Source organism: Cucumis melo, chromosome 6 (genome assembly GCF_025177605.1).
Source record: "Cucumis melo cultivar AY chromosome 6, USDA_Cmelo_AY_1.0, whole genome shotgun sequence".
Classification (NCBI taxonomy): domain Eukaryota; kingdom Viridiplantae; phylum Streptophyta; class Magnoliopsida; order Cucurbitales; family Cucurbitaceae; genus Cucumis; species Cucumis melo.
Window position 1 is genome coordinate 12,252,016 of NC_066862.1, and position 27,552 is coordinate 12,279,567.

General features: G+C 29.1%; 1 protein-coding gene across 1 annotated transcript; it reads left to right on the forward strand.

The window, feature by feature from the left end:
- On the forward strand, positions 1 to 26,782 carry LOC127149687 (uncharacterized). The gene is made up of 7 exons (XM_051085548.1): positions 1 to 135; positions 305 to 1,001; positions 1,081 to 1,227; positions 1,294 to 1,725; positions 1,923 to 2,050; positions 2,142 to 2,289; positions 26,132 to 26,782. Exons 2-7 carry the CDS (start codon positions 306 to 308, stop codon positions 26,780 to 26,782), a joined length of 2,202 nt encoding a protein of 733 aa, XP_050941505.1. The 5' UTR covers positions 1 to 135; position 305.
- The last annotated feature ends 770 nt before the right edge of the window (positions 26,783 to 27,552 follow it).

Genomic DNA, 27,552 nt, shown 5'->3' on the forward strand with positions numbered 1-27,552 from the left:
GTTCCGCCTTCTCACTTTTCGTTTTTCGTCACTACGCAATACACAACCGCACTGATCACACCTTCGTTTTCTCTCAGTCCATTGTTCTCTCAGACCATTTTTGTCTCAGTCCATAGTTTTCGTCAACGTTAAAAGGTATTTTCCCGAACTTTTCCTACTATAACGTTACACTTTTCCTTTGTTTATATTTCAAACGTTTCAACTTCTGTCTTCAAAAACTATCATTGTGTTCTTATATTATTATTGTGAAGCGTTTAGGGTTTCGGGTTCGACTTCTGTCTTCAATATATTATATTCATTTCAGGATGGCTGTACCTAGCGAAAAGTATTTCCCTGCCACTGTGTCATGCCAAGTGCACAAGATCGGCAGTCTTATTAAGGATAAACTGACCAAGGACCAGCTGCAAATGTTCGAAAAAACAATTTTTGGTCCATTGCTGAATGTGAACATGGTATTCAACGGCCAGTTGATCCATCATTTCTTGCTGAGGCAGATACCTGAAGACGGTAACGCAGATGGAATCTGTTTCTCGGTTTTAGGGAAGAACGTCCGTTTTACCCAAAAGGAATTCAACATCATAACTGGATTGTGGCCAACAAACAATCCATTGGAGAAAGATTGCGATAGCAAGCGACTGCAAAGTCTTCTATTCGGATCAGAAAATAAGAAAGTAATAACATGCTTGGAAATTGAGGAAATTTTCAAGAATTTTGAGTTTACAAATGATGACGATGCTGTGAAGGTCGCCTTGGCCGTCTTTATAGAAACTGTGATGGTCGGGAAGGATAAGAAAACACAGTTTGACATGGACATTTTGGGAAGAGTTGATGATGAAGAAGCATTTAAAAGCTTCGATTGGTCAACTTTCTTCTACACTCGTCTGCTCAACAGTTTAAAGACAAGTCTCCAAGGCAAAAAAGAAGCATACGAGCTGAAGAAGACACGAAGTTCCAAAGCAGTGTCATACTATAACATCAAAGGCTACGTCCTTGCTTTTCAGGTGATTTTTATTTCTTCATACACTTTAAGTAAATTCCAATTGAACATCAAAGTTTAACATATTTGTTTAAATGTTGTAGGTGTGGGCTTATGAAGTACTCTCAACCGCAAATGAGCACCTGGCCACAAGAAACAGTAAGGGATTAATCCCAAGGATATTGAGATGGAATTGTACACAAGCTCCATCTTACAAAATGCTGCAGAATAACATATTCGACAACAAAAATGTAAGTAAAACCTGTCAGTCATCGTTTAATATAATTACACAATCCAATAATACAATTACATTGCAGACTGTTGTTCAACCTAAACTCAAGATGTCAACCCAAGAGAAGGCTTTCATGGAGAGTCGAATTCGAGGGGATGATAACATGCAAATGGAGGAGGATGAATCCATTGGAGCAATGAACAACAAATCATTGGAGCAATCAGACTCATCTCCACAAAGAGAACAACTCTCACCCCAAAGGGAACAAAGTCAAACAGTGGCTGAGGAGTCTGAAATGCATCCAATCACCAAGAAGAAACATTTCAGATCAAAGAAGTCCAATGACAAAGAAGAACGAAGTCATTCAAAATCCTACAAGAAACTGAAGAAGGAAATAAAAGAAGTTCGTAAGGATTTATCCACACTGACTTCTATAGTCTGTAGGATGGATGACACAATCACAAAGCAGTCATTGGAGCTGTATGAAATGAAGCAGATGCTGGAGAGATTGGTCCAGGTAAAATTTATTTTCATCATACATTAGATAAACGATCGTATAACTTTGATAGACGATCGTTTATCAAAGTTACTCGATCGTTTAACTTCGATAGACGATCGTTTATCAAAGTTACGCGATCGTTTACTTTTATATACACGATGGTTTAACAATACATTATTTTTTTAATTTTATGTTCGTTTTTATTTGTTTGTTAGAATCAAACTGAAAATCAAGGGAATGATCATACTGATCAGAATGACAATGAGTATGTTGTTCAAGAACAACATACTCAACAACAACCTACTGAAGAACAACATACTGAACATCAAGAGGAAACCCAAAGGTTAACATTTCATTCATTGTTTACTAGTTTATAAATACCTAACAATTGTATTTTTTTTTCTTATTCTCATGTTTCTTCTCATTTTGTTTAGGGAACATCAAGAGGAACGTGGTAGTGATATAAGCATAGACGGTAGGGATGCAGACTTGCTAATGACTATAAGAGATATATCGGATAGTCTAAGTCATCAAATTCAGAAAGAATCAGACCTGCCACAGATGATTACTACCGTTCCATATGTGAGCCAACCTCTTGCACTTTGTGAATTGGCGAGTCAAACACCTGGCTTATAGTTTGGGACTTTGGTGATTGTTGGCACACCCACCTCAGCATTCGTGGTATGGCATGATCGTTTACTTTATCTACACCACATCCAATGATGGTTGGTATAGACTCATATGCCCAAACCTATTCCACATTTGACAAACAAGTTTAGAAAGTGCCACAAGATATATATAGATATATAAACAAGTGGTTATACAATCGTTTGAAAACAACTATACGATCATTTAACATAACTAAACGATCGTTAAAAAGAACTAAACGATCGTTTAAATAACTAAACGATCGTTTAAATAACTAAACGATCGTTTAAAATAACTAAACGATCGTTTCAAATAACTAAACGATCTTTTTAAAGTTTTGAAGTAAGAAGTAAGAAGTCAAATACCTGTAATGCATGCGGAAATCCATTGATAGTATATTTTTTTGTCTGTGTTGATTTCTTCTTTCCCTTGGCATATTGCTTGTCCAAGGCTCTTTTCAATGCACTTAGCGTGCGTACAAAAACAATCCGACCCCAATCATAATTATTAAATGAATTCCAATCATCAGCAATCTTCAAAAAACCAATGTCCACTTTGGTTCGCCTATCTTTTCCCAACAAAGATATCTCTATAAAGTAGACTAAAGCTAATTTGACGATATCATCGTCATCACCCTCGTATTCCAAAAATATATCTTCTAAGTCGCTAACGTAAACACAGTCCTTGTCTTTGAAAAACTTCTCCAACAGTCGACTGTTCCCACCCAACTGAATATAGTCCTCTTTAGGACCCCATAGTCCAGTTACGATGTTAAACTCTCTCCTACCGAAAGTACAAACAACGCCCCCTAGTAGGAAACTTATAGAATCCTTTCCTTCATCTTCCACCTCCCTTAACAGTAAGTAGTGGATGAGTGGCCCATTGAAGACAATATTTAGGTCCAAAAAGTGCCCAAACTTTGTTTTCCTAAATAAGGCTAATTGATCGGGTTTGAGTTTGGCCTTAATATTATGTGTTGTCTTTTCCAAATGAGACAAACAGCTTACTAGGGAATAAAAATGATGGGAAGGATTAATCTTGTAGAAGGGTCCGTCGGTCGATGTTGAAGTCGATGTCATGATTCAAGCCAAGAAAAAGCAAATATATTGAAAATGGGTTACAGATAAAACTCACTGAAATAAGAGAACACGCTCAAAGTTGATTCTTAGGTTCGAAAAGGAGAAGCGACGAAATGCACTGGAGGACCGACGACAGACGAACAGTCGGAGTATCTTCGAAGAGCAGAGCGGGAAATTTCAAAAGCCAAAGAAAGGAGATGTTTTTTTTTTTTACTTCAGGTGTTCTATGCGAAAGAGAAGGGAAAGCGAACGTGGGTAGGCGAAACAATCAATAGAGAGCGATAGAAATTTAATGAAGGGCATTTTTGTCTATTCACACCCAAATTGTCCTAAAAGTCTTTCTTTTGAAAACTTGTCCCAAAATTCATTTAAATCTCTTTTTTTAACCTATTTTTGGCAATTTCCCAAAATATTTTACTAATTTGTTTTGATAATCTCCAAATTTATTTATTTATTAACAAAAAATTAATAAATTCGATTTAATCCAAAATATTTCATGAAGCTCCTGAAAAATATTTTTATGGTAAGTAAAAAATATATTTTATCATCCTACTTGAAAATATTTGTTTGGAAAATTGTAAGGAAAGTATAAATTTGAATATATTTAATTTGTTCAATTTGTTTTATTGTTTCTTTCTTTTTTTTCCTTAATTTAACGAAATTGATTTATTGATTAACTTGGCCAGGTTTGGTTGCGTTGATTTTCTATAGAGTTACAGTGTATTTGTACATGCTACATGACAATATTATTCTTTCCATATTAGATCCACATAGTATTTAACAGAACGTATAACATATGTTTCTGAAACAATGACATTGTAATTTATGTTTTTAAATAATGTGATAAACTATTCGTTTTATATCATGATCACATATTCAAATATTAATATTTATATACTCATATAATCATATACTTTTCCAATCCAAAAAATTTAACATTAAGATGGATTTTTTTACAAAACCAAGAATAAGAACAATTTTCTAAATAGTGTCATTAAATCATAATCACAGCTGTTTAACTAACCAAACTTTATAATAACCAATAGAATTGAGATTTCTCAAACATAATATATGTTGAGTATGAATGATGTTATAAATAACAGATTTGAGACACACACAAAAAAGTAAAAAATTTGGTCATCAAGATATAGTATAATTCCCCTAGGCATAGGATAATCCATATATTCCAAATTCAGTGTATTTGAATAGTTCAAAAAATGAGACATGATAGACAGTGTATTTTGCAAACAACATTCAAATTTGGTAAATCTTAACTAAATCTACTATTTTGTTCTTGGACAATAATGCAACAACCTCCCTTAATGACAAATATATATACAAGATTTTCAGCTTAGTTATATTTTAAATAATTTATTAAATAATACACAATATATATTTTTAATAACAATTTGAATTTAAATTTTAGATCATCCCTTAAAATAATGCCAAATATAAATACAAGATTTTTCAGTTTTTTTATATTTAAAACAGTTTATTAAATATTACATAATATATATTTAATAACAATTTGAATTTAAATTTTAGAATTGTAATTATGCCTCAATGAAATTTTTGCAATTATTTGAATCTTCTTCTTTTAGTTATATTTGAGAAAAGAAAAGAATGAGACTGGGGGAGGCAGCCAATGCAAGAAACAAGCACAATGAGAGGGAGAAAGTTTTTCTTACAAACAAGAGAGGAGAAAACGGGCTTTTTCAAGCAACATTTGATGGCGTCTGACATTGGTCGTGGCTTTGTGGCAGGTTCTGACATTTTGACGTTTGTTAGAGTTTGATTTAGTCAACTTTTACTGGTTTAATTGCGGTAGGAGGATAGAAGGGCGATCGAGCACGTTTTCGACGAGTTCCACGATGAATTTCGCCATAGGTGTTTTGTTTTGCAGTCTGGTTTTTCTTGGGGTTTGTAGTGGGTTGTTCGACACGTGAGTCTCCAGTCGAAGAGCCGACAAGAAGAAAATTTCTTGATTTGCCAAATGTATGGAGACTTTTAAGGATTTACAAAGATGGAAGCTAGCTCCAATCATTTCTGCCTGAACGCGCACGATTTGAAGAAGATATGAAACAACTACAGAAATTATGTGGAACTTTGATGGTGATAGGTGTTAATTGTGTGTTGGGAGTTTTATTTAATTATAGAGTATTTGAGGTTTATTGAACAATTGTATTTATGATTCAAGTTTGTCACTTAGGTATGGACATTTAAGACTTTGCTCCAACAATTTTTTTGAGACATTTTCTATTTTGTTATTTTATCAATTTAAAAATAAATTTGCCATTTATCCTAAGTAAAGCTCCTATTTTGTCATTCCACTTGTCAGTCCTTAAATTAAGCCTATTTTTGTGTTCAATTGAACTTTAGCCAAAATTAATAATATTTAAGGTGTTATAAAATAAAGAACCAAGAAACCAAATAAGAACAATGCAACAACATAAAAGAAGTATAGAACAATTGAACTCAATTGTGGTGTGTATTACAAAGGAAGTACACATCTCTATTTATAGGACATATCAGGATATAGTTACACTATGGAATTCAATGGGATGAATGTTACAATATGGAATTGAATGAAAATTATATGAAAATTGTAACTTATTTAGGTTATGGATATTTACATTTATAATATATCATTATATTTACAATACTCCTCCTTAGATATCCATATTATATAAAAATAAATGTTTCGTTAAAACCTTGCTAGGAAAAAATCATATAGGAAAAAATCCTAGTGAAGGAAAAAGAGTACATCATTTTTATACATTAATAACTGTCTCATTAAAAATCTTGCTAGAAAATCCCAATGGGAAAAATCATAGTCAAAGGAAAAGAAGTGCAATATTCATATTCCTTAAGGACAATATTTCTACTCCCCCTTATGAATACATCACTTGAGTTCTCTAAGTCATCACATTCCAATTTATGCAATGTTGGTGTGGATAATGCCTTTGTGAATAAGTCTGCTAAGTTGTCTTTTGAAAAAATTTGTTGAACACTGATATTACCATTTTCTTCAAGGTCATGTGTATAGAAAAGTTTTGGTGAGATATGCTTTGTTCTATCTCCTTTTATATACCCTCCTTTGATTTTTGCTATACATGCGGTATTATCTTCAAATAAAATTGTTGGTAAATTTTTATTGAAAGACAAACCACATGTTTCTTGAATATGATGAGTCATTGATCTCAACCATACACATTCTCTACTAGCTTCATGAATTGCAAAAATTTCTGTATGATTTGATGAAGCGGTCGTAATGGTTTGCTTTACAGACCGTTAAGATATAGCAGTTCCACCTCATGTAAACAGATAACCTGTTTGAGATCTTTCTTTGTGTGGGTCAGATAAATATTTAGCATCCGCATAACCAACTAGATCAAAGTTTGATTTATTTGAATAAAACAAACTCATATCAATTATCCCTTGAAGATAACGAATTATATGCTTAACTCCATTCCAATGTCTTTTTGTTGGAGAAGAACTATATATTGCTAATAGATTTACTGAAAATGCTATATTTATTAGGAAAATACATTAGTGCACCTATTGTACTAAGATATGGTACTTTAGGACCAAGTATTTCTTCATTATCTTCTCGAGGTCAAAAGATATCATTTTTTATATCTAGTGATCGAACCACCATTTGAATGTTCAATGGGTGTGCTTTGTCCATGTAGAATCTTGTTAAAAAAATTTCTGTATATGTCGATTGATGTGTAGCCACCTAATTTTATCCCACATTTTGTTAAAAAACATATTAATTGTAATAATGGTTAAGATTTTTTATTTGCTCATTTTGTTAAAAAAAAAAAGAAAAAAAAAGTAAACTTTATTTTTGTAATAATATAAAATTTTATGATAATTGTTATTATTATTATTTTTAAAATCTTTTATTAAAAGGAAAAATAAAAATCATTAATGAAAATATCTATTATTAAAAAAGAAAAACCAAATCAATTTTGACTTATCACTTTAGAAAAAAAACAAATTAATTTATTTATACAAAATCTTTTTTTGATTTATCATATTAGGAAAAAAACATATAAATTTATTTTGAACAAAATCTTTCAATATCATATTTTTACTATTTTAGAAAAAAAATTAAGAAAATTTCATAATATCTAATTTAATTTTATACTTATTAAATTTTCCTAATTTGTGGCACACCTCGAGTCTATAAATAGGAATTTTTGTCATTTGTTATGTAGGAGAAAAAAATGGCTTTAGAGAGAAAAAAATGTTTTAGAGAAATTCTCTAGGAGAAAAAAAGTGTTTAGAGAGAATACGTGCGAAATTTTTGAAGAAACATATTTCTCTACAAAATGTGGGTTGTTAAATCTTTTTCGTTTTATTATTTTTATTTAATTATTTGTCTTTCTTTACTCTAAATTAACCTAATTCCAAGGAAAAACTTAGTTGAGGTTGCATTAGGTAAAACTTAGTTGGATGATGCATTAAGCAGGGATCTACTCCCAATGATCTGCGCCTCATACAACAAGTAATTTCCTTCAAAATTGATCCTTATTTTGTTTTATTTTCATCTTATTCAAATGTAGAGAGAAAGAAAAATAAAAATGTATAAGGAAAATTTCCTATATTTTTAACTTTTTTATCTTCTCTCTAAAAAATAGAGATAAAAGAAAAAGATGGAAAAAGTGTGTACTATTATTATTGTTATATTAAATTTTTATTTATTTGTTTATGTAGTTTTATTTTATTTTTAATTATTATTATCATCATCGTGATTATTATTATTATTGTTATTATTATGTAGTTTTATTTTAATTTTCTTTTAAGAGTGGCGGCAACTTTGCGACAGCCACCCCTTCTCTCTTTTCTTTTCTTCATTTCTTTCTGTTTATTTATTTATTATTATTATTTTTATTATTATTATTTTATTTTATAAACCTTTTTTACTTCATTTTTTTCTCTTTTCTGTTTATTTATTTACTTTTTCATTTATAATTACTTTTAACTTATTATTATTATATTATTATTATCATTTTATTTTATAAACCTTTTATTCATTTACCTTTTTTATTTATAATTATTTCTAACTTATTATTACTTTTATTATTATTATCATCATTTTATTTTATAATTTTTTTCACTTTCGGTTCTTTCCTTGTTTTACATATAACTTTTACTTATTTATTTATTTAGTTTTCTTTTTCATACACTCATAATTTTCTTTAACTTTTATTATCTTTATTATTATTATCATTATTATTATTATTATTATTTATTTTTAAATTTATTGCTATCCCTCTGTCCCATTTTTTTCTTTTATTTACTTCTTTATTTAATTTCTTTTTATTTATATTTTTATTTGTGTATTATTTCATTTTAGTTTTCTTCCTTTTTTTCTCCTCTTTTATTTATCATTATTATGTATCTTTCTTTTCTTTTTCTTTTAACCTATGCATTGATATCCTAAATTATTTGCCTAATTTATTGTGTGGTATATTTGTTATTTCTATTTGACTTTCATTAAAAACTTCTTGAAAATTTTAAAATACCTGTAACCATAATTGCATGTAATTTTGAAATCTTTTTTTAAATTTCTCTCTTTAAACCATTTAGATTTTTTTTTGCTTTAAAATTATTTCTTTTAAATTCAAAACTAAATATATATTTCATAAGGTTTCATAATCTACTTTTTTTATAATAACCCACGCCGATTTCGCTAAAAAAATCCTACGATGGAATCTAGAAATTTCTGGGAGTTCATTATTTCTAGATTCTTGAGGTGAGGATCAATATCTTTGAGAGTCCGAGATTTGAACCCAAGAAAAAAAAAATTTAATCAATGTTTTAAAAAAACTTTATTTGAAGACTAGCCAATGATAGAATTTGAGAAATTGTAATAATTTCTTATTCTCTTAAGATGAGGAATTTCTCCTTAATATAGTCTAATTAATTGGTGTATCTCACTTATTTTATGAGATCATTGCTCCAAATATTAGAGTGGTGAGCAATGAAATAAAACATAGTTCTTAAAAAAATGAATTTTATTCAAGATATTAAATTTGGCCACCCTTTTCTAAAATGGGTGTTACGGGGTGCTAACACCTTCCCCGTACATGAATGACTCCCGAACTCAACTCTAATTTTTCATAGGCTAGTTTTTATTTTATTTAAAATGATTTACTTATTTCGGTGTCCAATCACATCTTTTTTTCGTTTTTAAAATAAAACCCTTTTTAAGGACGTCGGCCGCTCCGCATCGTCTAGGGTACATAGTGACATGATGGATAAAAATTTCATCGATTAAATGCTCGATTTGCTTTGCAAGCCCAGACAAAATTTTGTTTTGCCATAATCTTTCGTTTCAAATTCCATTTTGAGATATTTATTGCTTTTGAATGCTCTTCAAGAGTTCTAATTATATTTAAATCATCAACATATACAGCTATAACCGCAAATCCTAACTGTGATTTCTTAATAAAAACACATGAACAAATTGGATTATTTTGATAAACTTCTTTCAATAAATATTCACTTAAGTGATTGTACCACATTCTTCCTGATTATTTCAATCCATATAATGATCTTTGTAATTTGATCGAATCTCTAGAGTTTGAATTATATGATTCAGGTATTTTAAATCCTTTAAGGATTCTCATATAGATTACATTTTTCAAAGATCCATACAAGTATGCTGTAACTACATCCATAAGATGAATATCAAGATTTTCACATACAGTCATACTAATTAAATATCTTAACGTAATAGCATCTACCACAGGAGAATATGTTTTCTCATAATCAATGTCTGGTCTTTGAAAAAATCCTCGTGCAATAAGTCGTGCTCTATCTCTAGTGACCTCATTATTTTCATTTCGTTTACGCACAAATACCCAATTAAATCCCACAGGTTGTACACCTTTAGATGTATGAACTACAGGTCCAAAAACTTCACGTTTCATGAGTGAGTTTAATTCTGCTTGGATGACTTCTTTTCATCTAGGCTAATCCTTTCTATTACGACATTCGTTAACAGATTTAGGTTTATAATCCTCATTTTCATGAATGATATTATGTGTAACATTATATGCAAAAATGTTGTGCACGACTACATTAGTTCTATTCCATCCTTTTCCTGTCATGATATAATTCATCGAGATCTCATTGTTGTTTTCATATACTTGAGTCTCTTCAACATTTTTACCATTAGTCGTGTCCAGAACCTTTTCTTGAATGTTTCTATCACTAGTACAAATTTGGATTTTAACAACACTACAAATCAAAACATTGTGTCGTTAAAAATAAAAAAGGAGTAAGGTAGGAGTAAAATGTGTCGTTGAAAATAGAAGTGACACACTATTTCTTGACACAATTCTATTGTCACAATTTAATTTTTCTTGACACATTTCAAGTATCATTAATTAACGACAAATTTTTTGTGTCATTAAATAAACTTTGAAATAAAAAAACCAAAAATTCAAAATTTTTCAATTCCCTCTTCGTGCGACATTCAAAAAGAGTTTTACAATTCGCTCAACATTTTCTCTCTCTCCTTACCAAAAAACGGGAAACAACATAACTCATTTTCAAATCTAAGAGACTGTCGTCAAACCCACTAATCTCTCACCGTCGAAGAAGCAAACATTGTCTAAGGGACTACCGTCGAACCCACCAATCTAAGAGACTGCTGTTGAAGAATCTTGGCCGCTCCGATTTCTCTTCTCCCTCGACTACTAGAAAAATGGGTTTTGATGACACTACTAATCAAGATATTGTGTCGTTGAAAATAAAAAAGATGGGGTGAGGTACAATTGTGTCGTTGAAAATTATTTATTGACACAATTCTATTTTTCTTGGCACATTTAAAACGTCGTTAATTATCAACAAATTTTTTGTGTCATTTAAAAAATTTCGAAATAAGAAAACCTCAAATTTCAAAGTTTGTTAATTCCCCCACTCACGCAATTAAAATTATATGACAATAGCATATTTTCTCTCTCTACCAAAAACACGAAGGCCTAGGCTCTCACTACCTATATCATGCATATATTCATTATTTTATAATTTTATACATAATTAGAATCTAGACTCTATTACGAACCCAATGCAATGAAAAACACTTAAAACGAAGTCCGAACAAACAAAAACGGGTAAATCGAAAAACATAGACCAATTGGTAAATAACCAAAAAGATTCAATACTTCCATGTGCGTAAACACCTCAAGGTCGCGAGTTCGAATCTCAGGCGAGCGTATTCCTTTATTTTCCATTTTCGAAAGACTTCACGTGCGCACCTTCTCCGCACCTCAGCCAATCTACGCATGCCACGTGTCGTCTTCTCTTCACGCGCACGCCTTTGATGTCCTGTGTTCGAATCACATAGCCTGCAAATCATTTTTTCTCACATATTTTCAATGGCAATCTTGTAAATACATAACAACTTTCCAAAAATCCTCTAATTTCTGTCAAATTGAGCGCACGTCTGACCTTGAAGTTATGAGTTCGAAACCCATCAAGCGGTTATTTTCATTTCTTTTCTATATATAACTCATTTTTTCGTAAATCTTAATCAATTTTTAATTATATTTGATTCATTCATAAATCCAACTCTAATTTTCACCCAAATTCTCTTTAAATATCATTTTTTCACAACTCTCCCATCTCATTCTATCATTTTATTTCCCTAAAAATATTCCGACAATCTTTTATTTCAATGGAGAAAAAATTCCAGCAAGATATTCCATCAATCTTTTATTTCAATTTATTTGAGAGTTTCTTCCATTTTTCTTCCAATTTAGCATGTTGATTCTTTACTTTTTGTTCAAGAACGAATTCAATTTTATGTGATCTTTATGAAACAATCTTTTAATTTGCTCTTGATTGATTGTTTAATTAGTATGCAAGATACATTTTGTTTAGAAAATTAAAGTGCAACATTCAATTGATTATCTTTGTCTACAAGAAATATTTTTTGATTCAATGGAGGGTAATCTTCTAAGAAGTTGGAGATACAACACTTTGTTCTTTTGTTTATTATTTTATTTTATTTATTTTACTTTATTTTTATTTTATTTTGAAAGTTGGATTTGAATTTGAATTTAACTTTTGCTTTTAAAAAAAAAAAAAAAATGAATATCAGTTTCTTCCCTATTTTCCCTCAACTCACCCAATTTTCTCTCCACTCCCATCTTCTCTACTCTCGTCCCTATTTTCTCACCACTAACTCAATTTTCTCTCTCACTCCCACCTTCTCCGAGTGTTTTTTTTGGAGGGTAGGTTTGAGAGATCAATTGGATTGGAAGGGTCGAAAAAAAGCTAAAGAAACTATTATGTCAAAGGTAAGTTTTTTTTAATTTCCTCTCCTTCCCTTCCCCCTTTTGAGGGTTGAAAAAAAAAAAGTTAAGTAAAACTATTATGTCAAAGGTAATTTTTTTTTTTAATTTCCTCTCCTTCCCTTCCCTTTTGAGGGTTGAAAAAAAAAAGCTAAATTGGCTCCCACGTTCTCCACTCTCCTCCCTATTTTCACTCAACTAACCCAATTTTTTCTCACTCCCACCTTCTTTGGAAACTATTATGTCAAAGGTAAATTTTCTTTTTTTAATTTTCTCTCTTTCCCTTCCTTTTGAGGGTTGAAAAAAGCTAAGTAAAATTATTCTGTCAAATTGGTCTTCAAATGTAATTTTTTTAATTTCCTTCATTTCCCTTCCCTTTTGAGAGTGTGATCAATTATAATTTTCAAATTTGTTTTTGTTGTAATTTTGTTAATTAATTTTAAGGTGGGTTTAATTTTGTTAGGGTTAGGCTTAGCTTAGGTCAATCAGGTTTACTGTGCTTTTATTGTTAATTCAAATTTATATCAATTGAATTTATTGTTGTTTAGGTCAATTAAATTTATTGTTGCATCAAATTTAGTAGGCCAATTAATTTCAATGTGCTTTTAATTTGTTAGATTTAGGTCAATTGAATTTATGATTGCTTCAAGTAGATTTAGACCAATTGATTCAAATTTGTTAGATTTAGGTCATTTTATTCTATATTCCCAATTAATTTAATTTGGTTGTTGTTAATGTGTTGGTTTACTGTTGATTAGACTTGTAAAAGAAAAAATAGTTTGTTAGGTTTGATATTTATTTCACAAACATGTATTATTTATATATTATATTAGATATTATTTTATATTATATTCGATATATTATTTTATATTATTTCAAATATATTATTTTATATTATTTCCAATATATTTATTCTCAAATTGTATATTATTTTCAATATAGTATTGCTCAACCTGTATTTTATATTATTTCTCAACTATTATTATTTGTTAACTATATTGTTTGCTGTATTATTTCCAAATCATTTGTCAATCTGAATTATTTCCCAACCTATATTTGTCATATTTCACATTGTTTTGCTATTATTATTATTATTATTTATTTATTTATTTTTCAATTTCTATAATTGCAAAATGTATGAAAAATTTATTTGTTGTTTGCCATATAGATATAAAAATTTGAGACGGAAAAGAATAATGTTCGTTTATGGATTTTATGGTTCTTGGCTTGCAACTAGTATATTATATTTTTCAATTAGTAAAAAGATTTCATTTTTCTCACTTAGATGACTTTTTTTGCATTTTCGAACTTCTGCCAAAATATCTATGTAAGTTTCATTATCATCTAATTTTAACATTTACGAATAGTGATAGACTAAATTAAAAAACTATAAAAGGATAAGATACAAAACTAGGACTTCTCAATTTAAGCCATTAAAGATTTGCTCATGTGTTGTATATCAATGATGATGTTTTCTTGTGCTATGGTTCCCAGGAAAAAACAAGGATTATTTAGATCAATATATTGTCTACTCGATTTTTTGGGTTGAATTTGATAGAAGAGGAACTACAAGAGATCTTTGATAGCAACACTTCCCAGTCCTCATGGTAAGAAAGTTTTGAAACTTACTTATTTTGCAACTAGATTTTATATATTATTTGGATTTTTGGGTAAAATTTTAAAGTGTTTGTTATTTATTATATTGTTTGTTGTTTTCTCGTAACATCGGTTGCAACTTTTGTTCTTGAATCAACATTGAGAATGATGTTAACTTAATTTATCATGAACTCTGTTAGGGATCAAATAATGAGTTAATATATTGCATATGAAACAATAATTGATAACTTACGTAGTTTACTATTCATTATTAGGGCTTTCGAACTTGCAAGAAAGAAGAAGCCTCTATGGAGGGTAATCAAGATATGGGGGTGGAGATTGAGTAAAAGAAAGAGGTAAGCGTGCTTTATGTTATGTAACGTAACTTAACTATTTTATTTTAGGAATTATGTTAACATGTACTTTGGAATGTTGCTTTGACTATCCTGCAGTGGTAGCCATTGAAAATTTATTTTGTGCGATCCGCTTCGACATATGTTTTAGGAATCATGTTGACACGTACTTAGGAACTTGATACTTTGTTGTGTTGACTATTCTACAGTTATGGTAGTAATTGAAAAGTTATTTTGTTCAATCCGCTTAGACATATGTTATTGAAATCATGTTGTTTTGTATTTACTTTGGAGGAGGGGGGCTAAGGATAAGTTTATGCTAAGTTTCAACTTGATGCAAACTAGAACATTGCTTGGTCTGTAAAGATTGAATCGAAACTTACATTTGCAACATTTATATACTATGCTTATGCCTATGCTTATGTAGTTGATGTTTTTTTTTTTAATATTTTTCATTCCTTATGGGTCTTTTATTAAAAACCTTGGTTGTATGAACTTTAGACGCTTATTTTGAAAAGTTTATTAGTCTGCTTATTAAGAAGGTGATTTTTGTTTGGCATGTACTTAATGTTTATGCTTATGCTTATGCTTATGCATTTTTCGTAATGAATGTTGACTAAGGTTCATTTTCTTCAAATTTGCAGGTAGTTGAAGAATCTATGGATCATGATATCGATCAAGTTCTCATTTATGCGTCAGTTTGATTAGATTAGGTCACACATACATGTAATATTACAGTAAATTTATCTTTTGGATTATTGTAAAATCTTTATCGATAATGTAAGTTATATTTTTTATTATCAATATAAATATCTTTCCAAACATATGTGGGTAATGCTAAAATTTAGTATTTAATTTTTTTGAAAGAAGAAATATATGACAAAAAAATATGTGTTGCGAAAATGAAGAATAACGACACCAAACATGTGTCGACATTTAAGCCTTTATTAAACAGAAACAGTGTCGTTAAAGCACATTTCTTGACAACAATTTTGTGTAACGAAATATTTACAACGACAATATATTAGTGTCAAGTTATATTGAAAGGTGACATACTTAAAGCGTCGTTATAAGAGTATTAATGACAATATATTGGTGTCTAGTGATAGATAACGGTGACACATTTAAATTGTCAATGTAATAGTATTAATGACAATATATTTGTGTCGAGTGACAGATTACGGTGACACATTTAAAGTGTCAATGTAAGGGTATTAATGACAATATATTTGTGTCAAGGTATAGATAACGTTGACATATTTAAAGCGTCAATATAAGGTTATTAATGACAAAAAATTCGTGTCGAGTAATACATAATGGTGACACATTTAAAACGTCAATCTAAGAGTATTAATGACAATATATTAGTGTCAAGGTATAAATAACGGTGACACATAATTTGCGTCAATATAAGGGTATTGATGACAATATATTGGTGTCGAGTTATAGATAACGATGACATATTTATTGTGTCAAGGTAAAGGTATTAATGACACAATTTTGGTGTCATCTAAGCATATTTAATGGCACGTTTTTTAAAGTGTCGTTAAATAGCTTTTCTTGACAGTGGCTTCAATGACGCCAAAATTGTGTCGTTGAAAGTCTTTATGACGCAAAATTTCCGTCATTAAAACCCATATTTGTAGTAGTGTATTGTCAATTAAGTCATTTCGACTTATGATAAGATGGCGGTCTTATGCGTATGAGTGACGCAACATGTAGAATAGCATGACCCTATATAGATAATGAAAGTTTTTCTCTCATAAATAATGGTATGGCAATCAATTGTAAACGCTTGATAAATGGTTCTGCCAAACCATTTTTTGTACGAATATGAGTTACAAGATGTTCAATATTTATCCCAATTGATATGCAATATGCTTGGGATGTAAATTCACCTGCATTATTAAGTCGAATGTTTTTTATTGTATAATCAGAAAACTATGCTTTTAATTTGATTATTTAAGTAGGTAATCTTGCAAATGCAAGGTTTCGACTTGATAAAAAACACACATGTAACCATCTACTTGATGCATCAATTAAAACCATGAAGTATCTAAATGGTCCACTTGGTAGATTGATGGGTCCACATATGTAACCATGAATCCGTTCCAAAAATGTAGGTGACTCAACTTCCACTTTGGCTGGTGATGGCCTAATAATTAATTTTCCTTTAGAGCAAGCAAGACATGATAATTCATTGGATTGAAGAATCTTCTGGTTCTTTAGTAGATGTCTATGAGAATTTTCAATCATTCTTCTCATCATTATTGACCTAGGATGACCCAATCGATCATACCAAACAGTAAACATATTTAAATTCATGAATTTCGGGTTCATGGTTGCATATGTTTCAATTACTTGTATATGAGTATAATATAATCCAGAAAAAAAGGTAGGCAGTGTTTCCAATATACGCTTCTCATGTGAAACAATAAATGTAATATAAAGATATTTTATATTATTTTTATTATTAGTTTCAACATGATAACCATTTGGACGTATATCTTTAAAACTCAATAAATTTTTTTTTTACTTACTAGACAACGAAGCATTACTAATTGTGAATTTTGTTCCTCTAGATAAAATAAAGTTTGTTTTATCAAAACCTTCAATCAAGTTTGTAGAACCTGATATTAAATTGACATTTGCTTCAAGCATTATCAATGTAGAAAAATATTTTTTTACTTTTAAGTATTGTGTGTGTAGTTGTACTATCTACCAAACATAAGCCTTCATTATTCATCTTTGAGTCAGTCAAAATATGAGAAATGTCTATAACTCTTCATTAAAAATTTTTTTTACTAAAAACTAACCTTGAAATGTAAATAATGTAAATAAACTTGTAAATGTTAAATAGAGAAAACACTAAAACATAATGCAAATATTAGTTTTAGATATTATTATAATTAAAGGAAGTATTTTGCTACTCCTTCATTAACATCATTATTCTCTTTAGGAGACTCAAAAAAGTCTCTGTAGATATATTTTTGTGTCCATTAGATATAACCAATCAACAGTGCAATGACCGTTCACAAATTGCTCGTAAGTACAGCTAGGTCAAAAATTATCGCTTTGCCCCTATAATTACATCTAACTCCTTAAGTACCACTGATTCCTCTAATAAACAATAATTATAGTCCTACTATAACTGAACTCCTCTCAGGCCAAGAGAGGGTGTGGCGCCACATTGTTCAAGACCTGAAATCAGCCCTTAAGAGAGCAATTTCTCTACTTACTCCCTAATCAGGCGAATCCCTAAAATGGTAGGCATATTGAGTCGGCTACATAGGCCACTCTCACTCATGCAAATCAAAGGATCGCCTTCATAGGCAGGAGTTCACAACTCACTCAGGATTCAGATCAAGTCACCTATAGTCATGCTAGTGAAATGTAGTCTCAACTAGTAACGATGTTAATAAGAGAAACTATTCATTTCATGGTCCGGTCTTATACAAACTCTTTGTATAGAATACCCCCGCTCTAATGTCTCGACATGAATGATTAGAATCATATCATTTGTAACACTTTAGAACAATTATAACAACTACAAAGCAGACTGTATTCGTAGTGTCACCAGATAAGCTAGGTATCTAGCCTTATCCATTTACTACAGACCATTTAGCTTATCACTTAAACATGATCCACTTGTATGTCTCCACATACGTGTTTAGGTTATAGAAGATAACCTTGGATGTTAGTTTATTGGTTTTGTGGGTTAATGCAACTAAATGTCAAATAAAATAAAACACTTTATTTTATTAGATAAATAAAAAGTTTGTATAATATATACAATTACAAACTACAAGACCACGAGATTTAGGGCATCAACCCCAACAGACCATTAATATTATTTGAAAATACAACATTCGCTTCAGGGAATGGTGTTGCTTTAGTTGGTCGAGATTCATGGTTTTTCATTAAAAACTCATTATTTTGTTCAGTCACAATAAGACATGATATGAGTTCAGAATACTTTATAAAACCTCTTTCTCGATATTGCTGCTGCAGAAGCATATTCGAGATGTGAAATTTGAAAAGGTTTTCTCTAACATATCTTCATCAATAACTTTTTCTTCGCATAACAATAATTTTGAACAAATTTTAAATAATTTTGAATTATAATCACTTACTGATTTAAAATCTTCCAACCTTAAATGCATCCAATCATATAGAGCTTTAGGAATAATCACACTTTTTTTATGATCATACCTTTCTTTTAAACTTTGTCATAGTTCATAAGGATCTTTTACCGTAAGATATTTAATCTTTAGTCCCTTATGAAGATGATGTCTAAGGAAAATCATGGCTTTCGCCTTTTCTTGACTTGAAGTCATGTTTCCTTCTTTAATCATTTCTCCAAGATTCATGGCATCCAAATGAATTTCAGCATCAAGCACCCATGATAAATAATTATCACCATTGATATCAAGAGTTAGAAATTCTAATTTAGTAAGACTTGACATGGTAAAACTATAACAAAGAACATAGAAACTAACTTATATTAGGAATTTAATAAACATGTCAAACATGCATTCTAAGACAACTTAGATAAATATCATAATATGTCCATGATACAAAAATCAATTGGTCCAAGATATAATAATTCAAAACATGCATGTTAATGTACAATAATTAAAGTTATACATTACATATACATATTATGAAAAATTAACGACAATACACACCAAAAATGTTAATTTTACAACATACTTATACATAACATGTTAAAACAACATGTTTAGGTAAATTGATAAAAGCATTTAGATCATAAAAAAAATTGCAAAACTATACTAATAGAAGGTAGACAATTAAAGTATAGACACAAATCATAAAGAACTCATAAACTATACATGATCTTAAAATAATTGAAATAAGAACCAAACATAAACAATCACATAAATCATAAAAAATTAAGATGAACTAAATTATAATCTTATTATGAACTAAAAATATTTTTAACAAAAAATAATCATGTAAATATAATATGTAAAATTACAACATGCAATAGGTATAAAATATTACATTCTCAAACATTTAAACTATGAATACATAGATTATTGCATGCAATGTTCACAAATACCAAAACACAAAAAATACAAACTAATATTTGTCAAATTCGCAGTATGCAAAAAAGATGTGCTATAAGCTGTTTTTTTCTTAATTTTTTTGTCATCTTATTCAGTTCTCAATATTTAATTGGACTACAATAATTTACTTGATCAAACGGTCTTGAAGAAAACACGTGGCATCACAGGATTTACCAATTTATGTCTTCAATTTCATTTGTCGTTTTTGGGACACATGTCAACTTTTAATTAGTCCCAAATTCAATTATTTGTATTTTTCTCATTAATTTGGTAAATGATGCTGCAATTTGTGACTGTTTCAAAAATTCTCACTCAAGAAATGCCCCCTTTTCGAGATTTATATATGTATAAGGGTGGATGAATCTCGAAAAAGATAATGTTGAAATCAAAATACAAGCAATTTTTTTTTTTTCTTTTTGGCTCAATTTAATGTATGAAATTAATCAAACTATGAATTTAGTACATGAGTTTGATTAAAATTGGGATAAAGTTTGGAATATGACCAAACCTTAATTTGGGACAAGTTTGAGGTTATATCCACCATTTGATTTGATTTGAAGATAAAAATTTAAATTTGAATTTGAGAAAAATTTGGAATATAATTAAATTTTAATTTGAGATAAAGTTGAGGTCTCATTCGTACTCTAATTTGTATTTGTTTTGAAGATCACAAAAATTTAGAATATGACCAATTTTCAATTTGAGATAAATAGAAGTTCTCAATCTTGAAATAAAGTTGAGATTATAGCTCAAATTCAAGTTTGAAATTGAAAAGAAAAAAAAAAAAAAGAGAAAAAAACTACATATGCAAGCTAATTTGACTTAGATTTTGAATTTGATGTGAAATTTGGAATAAAAATTGTGGTGGAGACAAATTTTGATTTAAAGTTAAAGATAAAATCTAAATTTTGAACGATTTAAAGATATTAATTATCTCAAATGTAAAATTAAAGATTTATCCTCAAATAAAAAAACATATAATATAGCAATTAAGAGGTTTTTAAAATAGATTTGTATTTGAAAATTAATTGTGTTTCTTTGTTAGATATACTTTGTCGATTTTCATTTTGATTCACTGAATTTATAAATAATTAAAACCTAATTTTGTTTAGTCCTCGATTATGTTATTTAACAATCGATATTTGTTTCGACATTTTTGTAAAATCAAAACTTTGATATTTTTATTGATATTTTAAACCAACTTTAGTTTAACAACTTATGTAACTTATGAGGGGAAGAATTTGTGATAGATAGTTCAAGTTAGCTGATAGATGTGAAATTTAACAACTTTCTCAATAATTGATGAAGCACAAACTTTATTCAATTTAATTAGACTATGATTAACTCATTTCTAATTGCAAATTAATAACAAAAATGAGTGTTCAAAAAATTATTTCAATAGCCCTTTTAAACTTATTTTTAAAAATTTATAAAGTCTAAAAATGTAGATTTTGAAAATTTAGGAACTAAATAAACTTATTTTTATAAACTTAGAGACTAAAAAATACATTTTGAAGACTTAGGGATTAAATACATATATTTTTCAAAACTCGAAGCCTGGAAAGACAAATTTTCATTTATTTTTTATCATACTTTCTCCGCTACCAACTAAAGTATTAGTATCAAAGAATTTTAACATTAAAGATTCTAAAGAAATATCATGTTGAATTTCATTGACTTTGGACTAAAATGAGTGATAGCACAATTTTTTTTGAAAAAAAAATATCAAATTATACTCATAAAGTTTAGGGGTTTAATTAATTTAAATTTTAAGTTAATACTTGGATATGAATATCACAAGAATACCGAAATATCTTTTTCACTACATCATGTTAGAAAAGAATCTTGTGTATAAATCTTAATTAAATTAAATATTAATTAAACTCCTACACATTTATAAATGAATCAGTTTCTTATCTTGTGGATAATTCTTTGAAACTTGCCTACCTTTACTTTAATTTTCTATTTTGTAAAATAATAATAAAAAAAAAAAGATACATGCATTTTTGAGAAATTAATGCATTGATAATTTTTAAAAGTAAAGAAGCTTATATTCATACATTTACCAAAATTCAAAGATTAAATCAATGTAATTATTAATGAAAGATTTAGAGAAATCACCTATTTTAGAGATGATTTTATACAAATGTTTCAAAATTTCATTTATTTTCGAAATTAAGATTTTGTGTTTTTCTAGGATCATCTTAAACTTCACATCAATTATAAATAAAATTGATTTTTGAAAAAATATATAATATATATAATACCATAATTATATTATACCACATTTATTATCTATTTTATAATTTCCATAATTAAGGTAATAAATAATCTAGATTTATATTTGTATTTAATATTAAGATATCATTTATTAGATAAATAATTTTAATATGGTATAAAGTTGAATTTAATATGGTGATATTTTATATTAATTAATTTCTTCAAATTGACTTTGTTCAATTTCATCCATAACACAATTAGAAAAATTATCTTACACCTTTTCGGCATCGTCCACGTTTTCACCAATTAGTTTTGTCGTTTATTCAATTTCATCTGCAACACAATTTGAGAAATCTCCTTCAACTAATTTTTTCACATTTCTATTCTCACGCATATACATACATAATAATATTTTTTATAATATACTATATATATTTTTCATATACCCTAATTTGTTGACCGAAAACTACATAATATACCATACATTTTTCATATTTCCTAAAATAAATTCGAAGCATGAACTACATGATATACTATATATTTTTCATATACCCTAAAACATGAACTACGTAATATACTATATACTAGTAAAGAATGCGTGCAATGCACGTGAAAATCACACACGAAAAAAATTATAGTTTTAGCTCAATTTTATAAAATTTGAACAGTCATTTTATTATTTTCATATTTATATCATTTTTATATTCACATTGTAATGAGTGGAAAATGAATTTATTCAGTAAAGAGACCTTTTTGTCATCTTTCGAATGTATATTTGAATTGATTTGTTTGCATAATTCAAATTCCATTACTTAACATCTTGAGCTTATACGTTGCAAACTAACCATCTAATATATCCAAATAAAATGAAAGATAGAGAGGTTGTTAGTTGTGTAATAACATATATCATTATATAATATTAGTTATGAAAGATGGAAAAGGTATAATATGGCCCTAATAACATAGAGATTATTAACTAATATTGGCTATGGAGATGAAAAGTTAGCGAAGTGTAACTTCTATCTCTTGTTGAATATGAAAGTGACAACAAACATTAAATCTATGTGAATGACAAAATTACCACTCAAGCAAGACTAAAAGAGGTTATAATGAAAGGGTAAAACATCCATCAAAATCATATTTCTTTTGAAATTATGAAATTATAAATGTGAAATCATAATTTTTTTTAGTGATTTTGTAGGTAAAAAAATTAAAGAAAAGACTTTAATATTTTTTACTTTACACATTTTATTACCTTTATGTATACTTAATAAATTTCAACAATATTTACATTGTTTTAACAAAATCAAAGTATAAGTAACTGATCAATTTCATTAATAAAATAGTTTTAATAAGAAAATTAAATGAAGAAAAAACATGAGTAAGATTCTCATGGTTACATTAAAAAAAGATTTTCAATATTACATGATTTAAACATAAAAAGTATTTGTGTACATGTCAATGACGAAGTTGGTGGTTTAAGTTTTCCCAACTTATGTTGTGTACTAAAAACAAACCTATGAATGAAAAAATATACACAATCATACTTCTATATAAAAAATAGACAACAAAATAAAAAAAGAAAAAAATAGAAGAGAATAGAAAAGCATGATTTGATTTCTTTTCACCGTTAGTATTTTGTTGTGACTTGTGAACATGAATGATATTTATACCCAAAGATTTGAAAAATGAAGAATTTGAAAGGTTGAAAGAGATAGAAAAGAGTTAGAAAAGAATGTGAATAATTAGGAGAAATGAGATAATTAATAATTACAATAATTAATTTCAAATTAAAAAACAAATTAGTTAAAAGACAAAAACAGAATTTGAAAGGTTGAAAGAGATACAAAAGAATTAATATGAAAAGAGAATGGGAACAGTTGGTAGAAATTGAGACAATAATTAATTTAAAATTAAAATAAAGTTAAAAGACAAATTATAATAAACCAAAGAAAAAAATAAGTTAATGAAGTAAAAGAATAGACAAAATTGGAAACAAAAAGTTTCTCCACTTCCATCCTTTTATATATACTATAGATTTTTTATATACTCTAATAAATTTTGTATATAACCATAAACTCTTGTTCACCGGAAAATTTTGAAGGAGATGAATGGAATAAAAAAGAACGGATGAAGGGAGAGAACGAAAAGTGAGAGAGACATCGGATGGAAAGAAGAATTTTTTAACAAAATCACCAAAAGAAAAATGATCAAGGGGTAATTTTGATTATAATATTACCACAATAGAATTAAGCACATAACATATTTATATAGGATATCTAATAAATTCAAATTTTAATCATATGCGATAATCCACTTTCCTTATTTCATTTTTCTATTTTATGGTAATATATTATTAATAATAAAGATAAGTAGTTTGGTCTTTTGGACTCTATTTTTGTGTAAAATTGAATCTCATTAAAACATTTATGAAAAATTTGGCAACATTAAGTTCAACTTGTAATGAAGCACCCCTATTTACACTATAATAGTTAAAACTCCATTAATAATTTAAGATTTTAATTAATACAACATTTAAATTGGGCATTTGTGTAATGTGGACATTGTGGGTAAGGAAAGTTATAATTGTCTATTTGTTGGGTGTGTTTTTAATGATTGATTTTGACGTTTAAGGTGCTAATTAGGTGGTGTATGTGGGGATGTTTTGCTTAATTGTTTTAAGCTTAAAGCTTTTCAAAAATAGCAACCCCAATTTAAGCCAGAAAAATAATATTGGTTCAATTGTGACCTTAAATTGGGTTGCTCTTCTAAATATATTTTTTTTTTTTTACTAATTTCAGCTTATAACTTAGATCTCATTTTATGATGTTCATTTATTTTTTTTAATTTTCTTTCTTTTTCTTTTTTAAATATGATATCTTGATGTCATCTAAAAGAGCAACGGTAATTGCAACCTCCATTTATTCAAACAATTTTTAACATTTTCTACTAAACTTAGCTTCATCCTTTGGAATGACAAGCAACTTAAGTTATTTAATGGACATATATGTATGAATGATAAGAATAACAATTATTCAGCGCAACTTAGATTACACCTAATTTCATACTCTTTTTTACCACTACTAGAAAATTGGGAATTAACAACGCAAAATATTCCATACATCCAAATCCAAAGTAGTTTGATCCAAATAATATAAAATAATGTCATTCAATAAGAGCCAAACACTATTCCGACAAAGGATCTTCTAATCTCAATGGAAAACAACTCTAAACCTTCCAAATGCAAAGATTAAGTCAATACAAAAATTGTTAACTAATGGTAAAATTTGGATTTACATAATGACAACAACAAAACTTAACGAAATCCTCATTGGAAACCAAGTCAAACTAAATGGACAGCAACACAAACTCCACCAAAGTTCCCAAACAACCTTCAAATGCCATGAGAAACATGGTTTTAAACCCCAAATCAAAGTGGGGGTTTAAGAACAAGAACATAATGAAAACTAAAGACAACAAGATATTCTTCAAAGCTATATGTTGCCATAATTATAATAACTTTGGGGATATCATTCTTGTGTAATTATTTTGCATATCATTTCCTTAATTTTCTTTTACTTTGTGTATGATTAGATTTGTAATCTTTAGTAAACATCAAGAAAAATAAACTATTATTCCATAAGAAACCACATGGTATCAGAGCCTAAACGAATTAGGGTTTATTTGTAATTTTTTATTATTTTTTCATCAACCGTCGTCCCTTGAAAACCCTTCTCTTCGTCCCTTTGAGATCCACCCTTGCAACAATTTTCTATTATTTTTTTAAGAAATCTTCTCATCATCGCGTCTCGCATACCAAGCAAGGTGCTCCTCTTTGAGATCCATCGCGTAATGCCTTAATCGCATAGAAACACTTAGACTTCGAAAATCTTCCCCGCGAGCTACCATGGTCCTCTCCTTCTTCTCGCCTACTCTTACTTCAAAATGCCTAATTCAAAACACTTAGCCAAGTTTTACTTCTTTTCTCTTAATTTAGGTGAGAGTCTTATACACACAATTTCAGTCTATTAGGCTTGTCCATTATTATCAATTACATTCTCGACTTGTTAGTTTAAAACCAAGAGGTTGAAAAATCTGTGAATAAATATCTTGCTACTCTTCAGCCTATTTGGACTCAGTTAGACCAGGCAAAAATTAGTCCCGACCCTATTCGCCTCATCAAAATCCTCATGGGTCTTCGCCCAGATTATGAATCAGTTGGTGCTACTCTGTTACATCGCAACCCCCTACTATCTCTTGACGCTGTCGTTCAGGAAATTTTATTTGAAGAAAAACGACTTGACATTGTCTCTTCTTTGTCCTTTGAGGTCGCTCTTCAATCACTCATCTACGACCTACTAATGAGTCTACTTACTGCAAAAATTGTAAACTTAATGGTCATAAGTTTGCTAACTATCCTACTATTGAGTGCAGATATTGTCACAAGCGAGGTCACATCTTGGAAAACTGCCAACTCGCCCAACCCTACCCTCTTGGTCACTCAGATATATCCAAGTCTTATCTTAAAACTAGTTCTCCAATCTGTTGTTGCAACTGCCACCCCATCTGATATCATAATACCTTCGAACTTTCAGTTAAATGATCTTCATGACTTTTTAAAACAGGTGATCTCTTCCAACTCTACTGCTCTTCCTGTTACCTCATGTACTTATTGGCTCCTTGATTCAGCTTGTTGTAATTATTTGACTTTTGACATTTTGTTGTTATCATCCCTTATTCCTATTCAATCTCTTCCCTCAATGCTCTGCTCATAGTAATCACATGTCCATCTCTCACATTGGCACTGTTAATACACCCACCATAAATATGTCAAACAACTATCATGTCCAAAAGCTCACATTCAACCTAGCCTCTATTGGCCAATTATGTGATCTCTGACTAACCATTGTCTTTTCTTCTCATGGGTGTCAGGTTCAAGATCTTCATACGGAGCAAGTAATTGATATGGGACGGAAGGTGGGACAATTATTTGAGCCCACATCTCTCCAACATTCTCATGTGTTTCCACCCATATCTACACTGGTCACTGATAACACTATATATCAGTGGGATCTTCCCCTAAGTCATGCATCATCTGATAAACTTCGTAATTTAGTTTCTACTGGCACTTTGAATAATGTCTCAAAATTTAGTCCTTTTGACTGTTTAAATTGCAAAGTTGTTAAACAACCTGCTTTATCCTTTTCTAATTCGATTTCATTACGTGATACACTATTTGACCTTATTCATTCAGACATTTGGGCTCCTGCTCCATGTACTACTGTTAATGGTTGTCGATACTTTGTTTTATTTATTGATAACTATTCTCATTTTACTTGGATTTACTTTATTAAACATCATTTTTCCTTATATCAAATCTACATTGATTTTACAAATATGGTTCACATATAAATTCTCTAGCACATTTAAAAATTTTCGGGGAGAGACTACCTTCACCTCTGTTTATGTCATCAATCGCCTTCCTTCTCAAGTCATTCACAATGTTTCTCATTTTGAACAACTATATGGTACTCCCCCCTCTTAC

What these genes read in the sequence shown, in the direction of transcription:
- LOC127149687 (XM_051085548.1), top strand. Translation starts at nt 306, where the DNA reads ATGGCTGTACCTAGCGAAAAGTATTTCCCTGCCACTGTGTCATGCCAA. An exon ending in ACATATTCGACAACAAAAAT is followed by an intron (nt 1,228 to 1,293) that starts GTAAGTAAAACC and finishes ATTACATTGCAG; the next exon opens with ACTGTTGTTCAACCTAAACT. An exon ending in TGCTGGAGAGATTGGTCCAG is followed by an intron (nt 1,726 to 1,922) that starts GTAAAATTTATT and finishes TTTGTTTGTTAG; the next exon opens with AATCAAACTGAAAATCAAGG.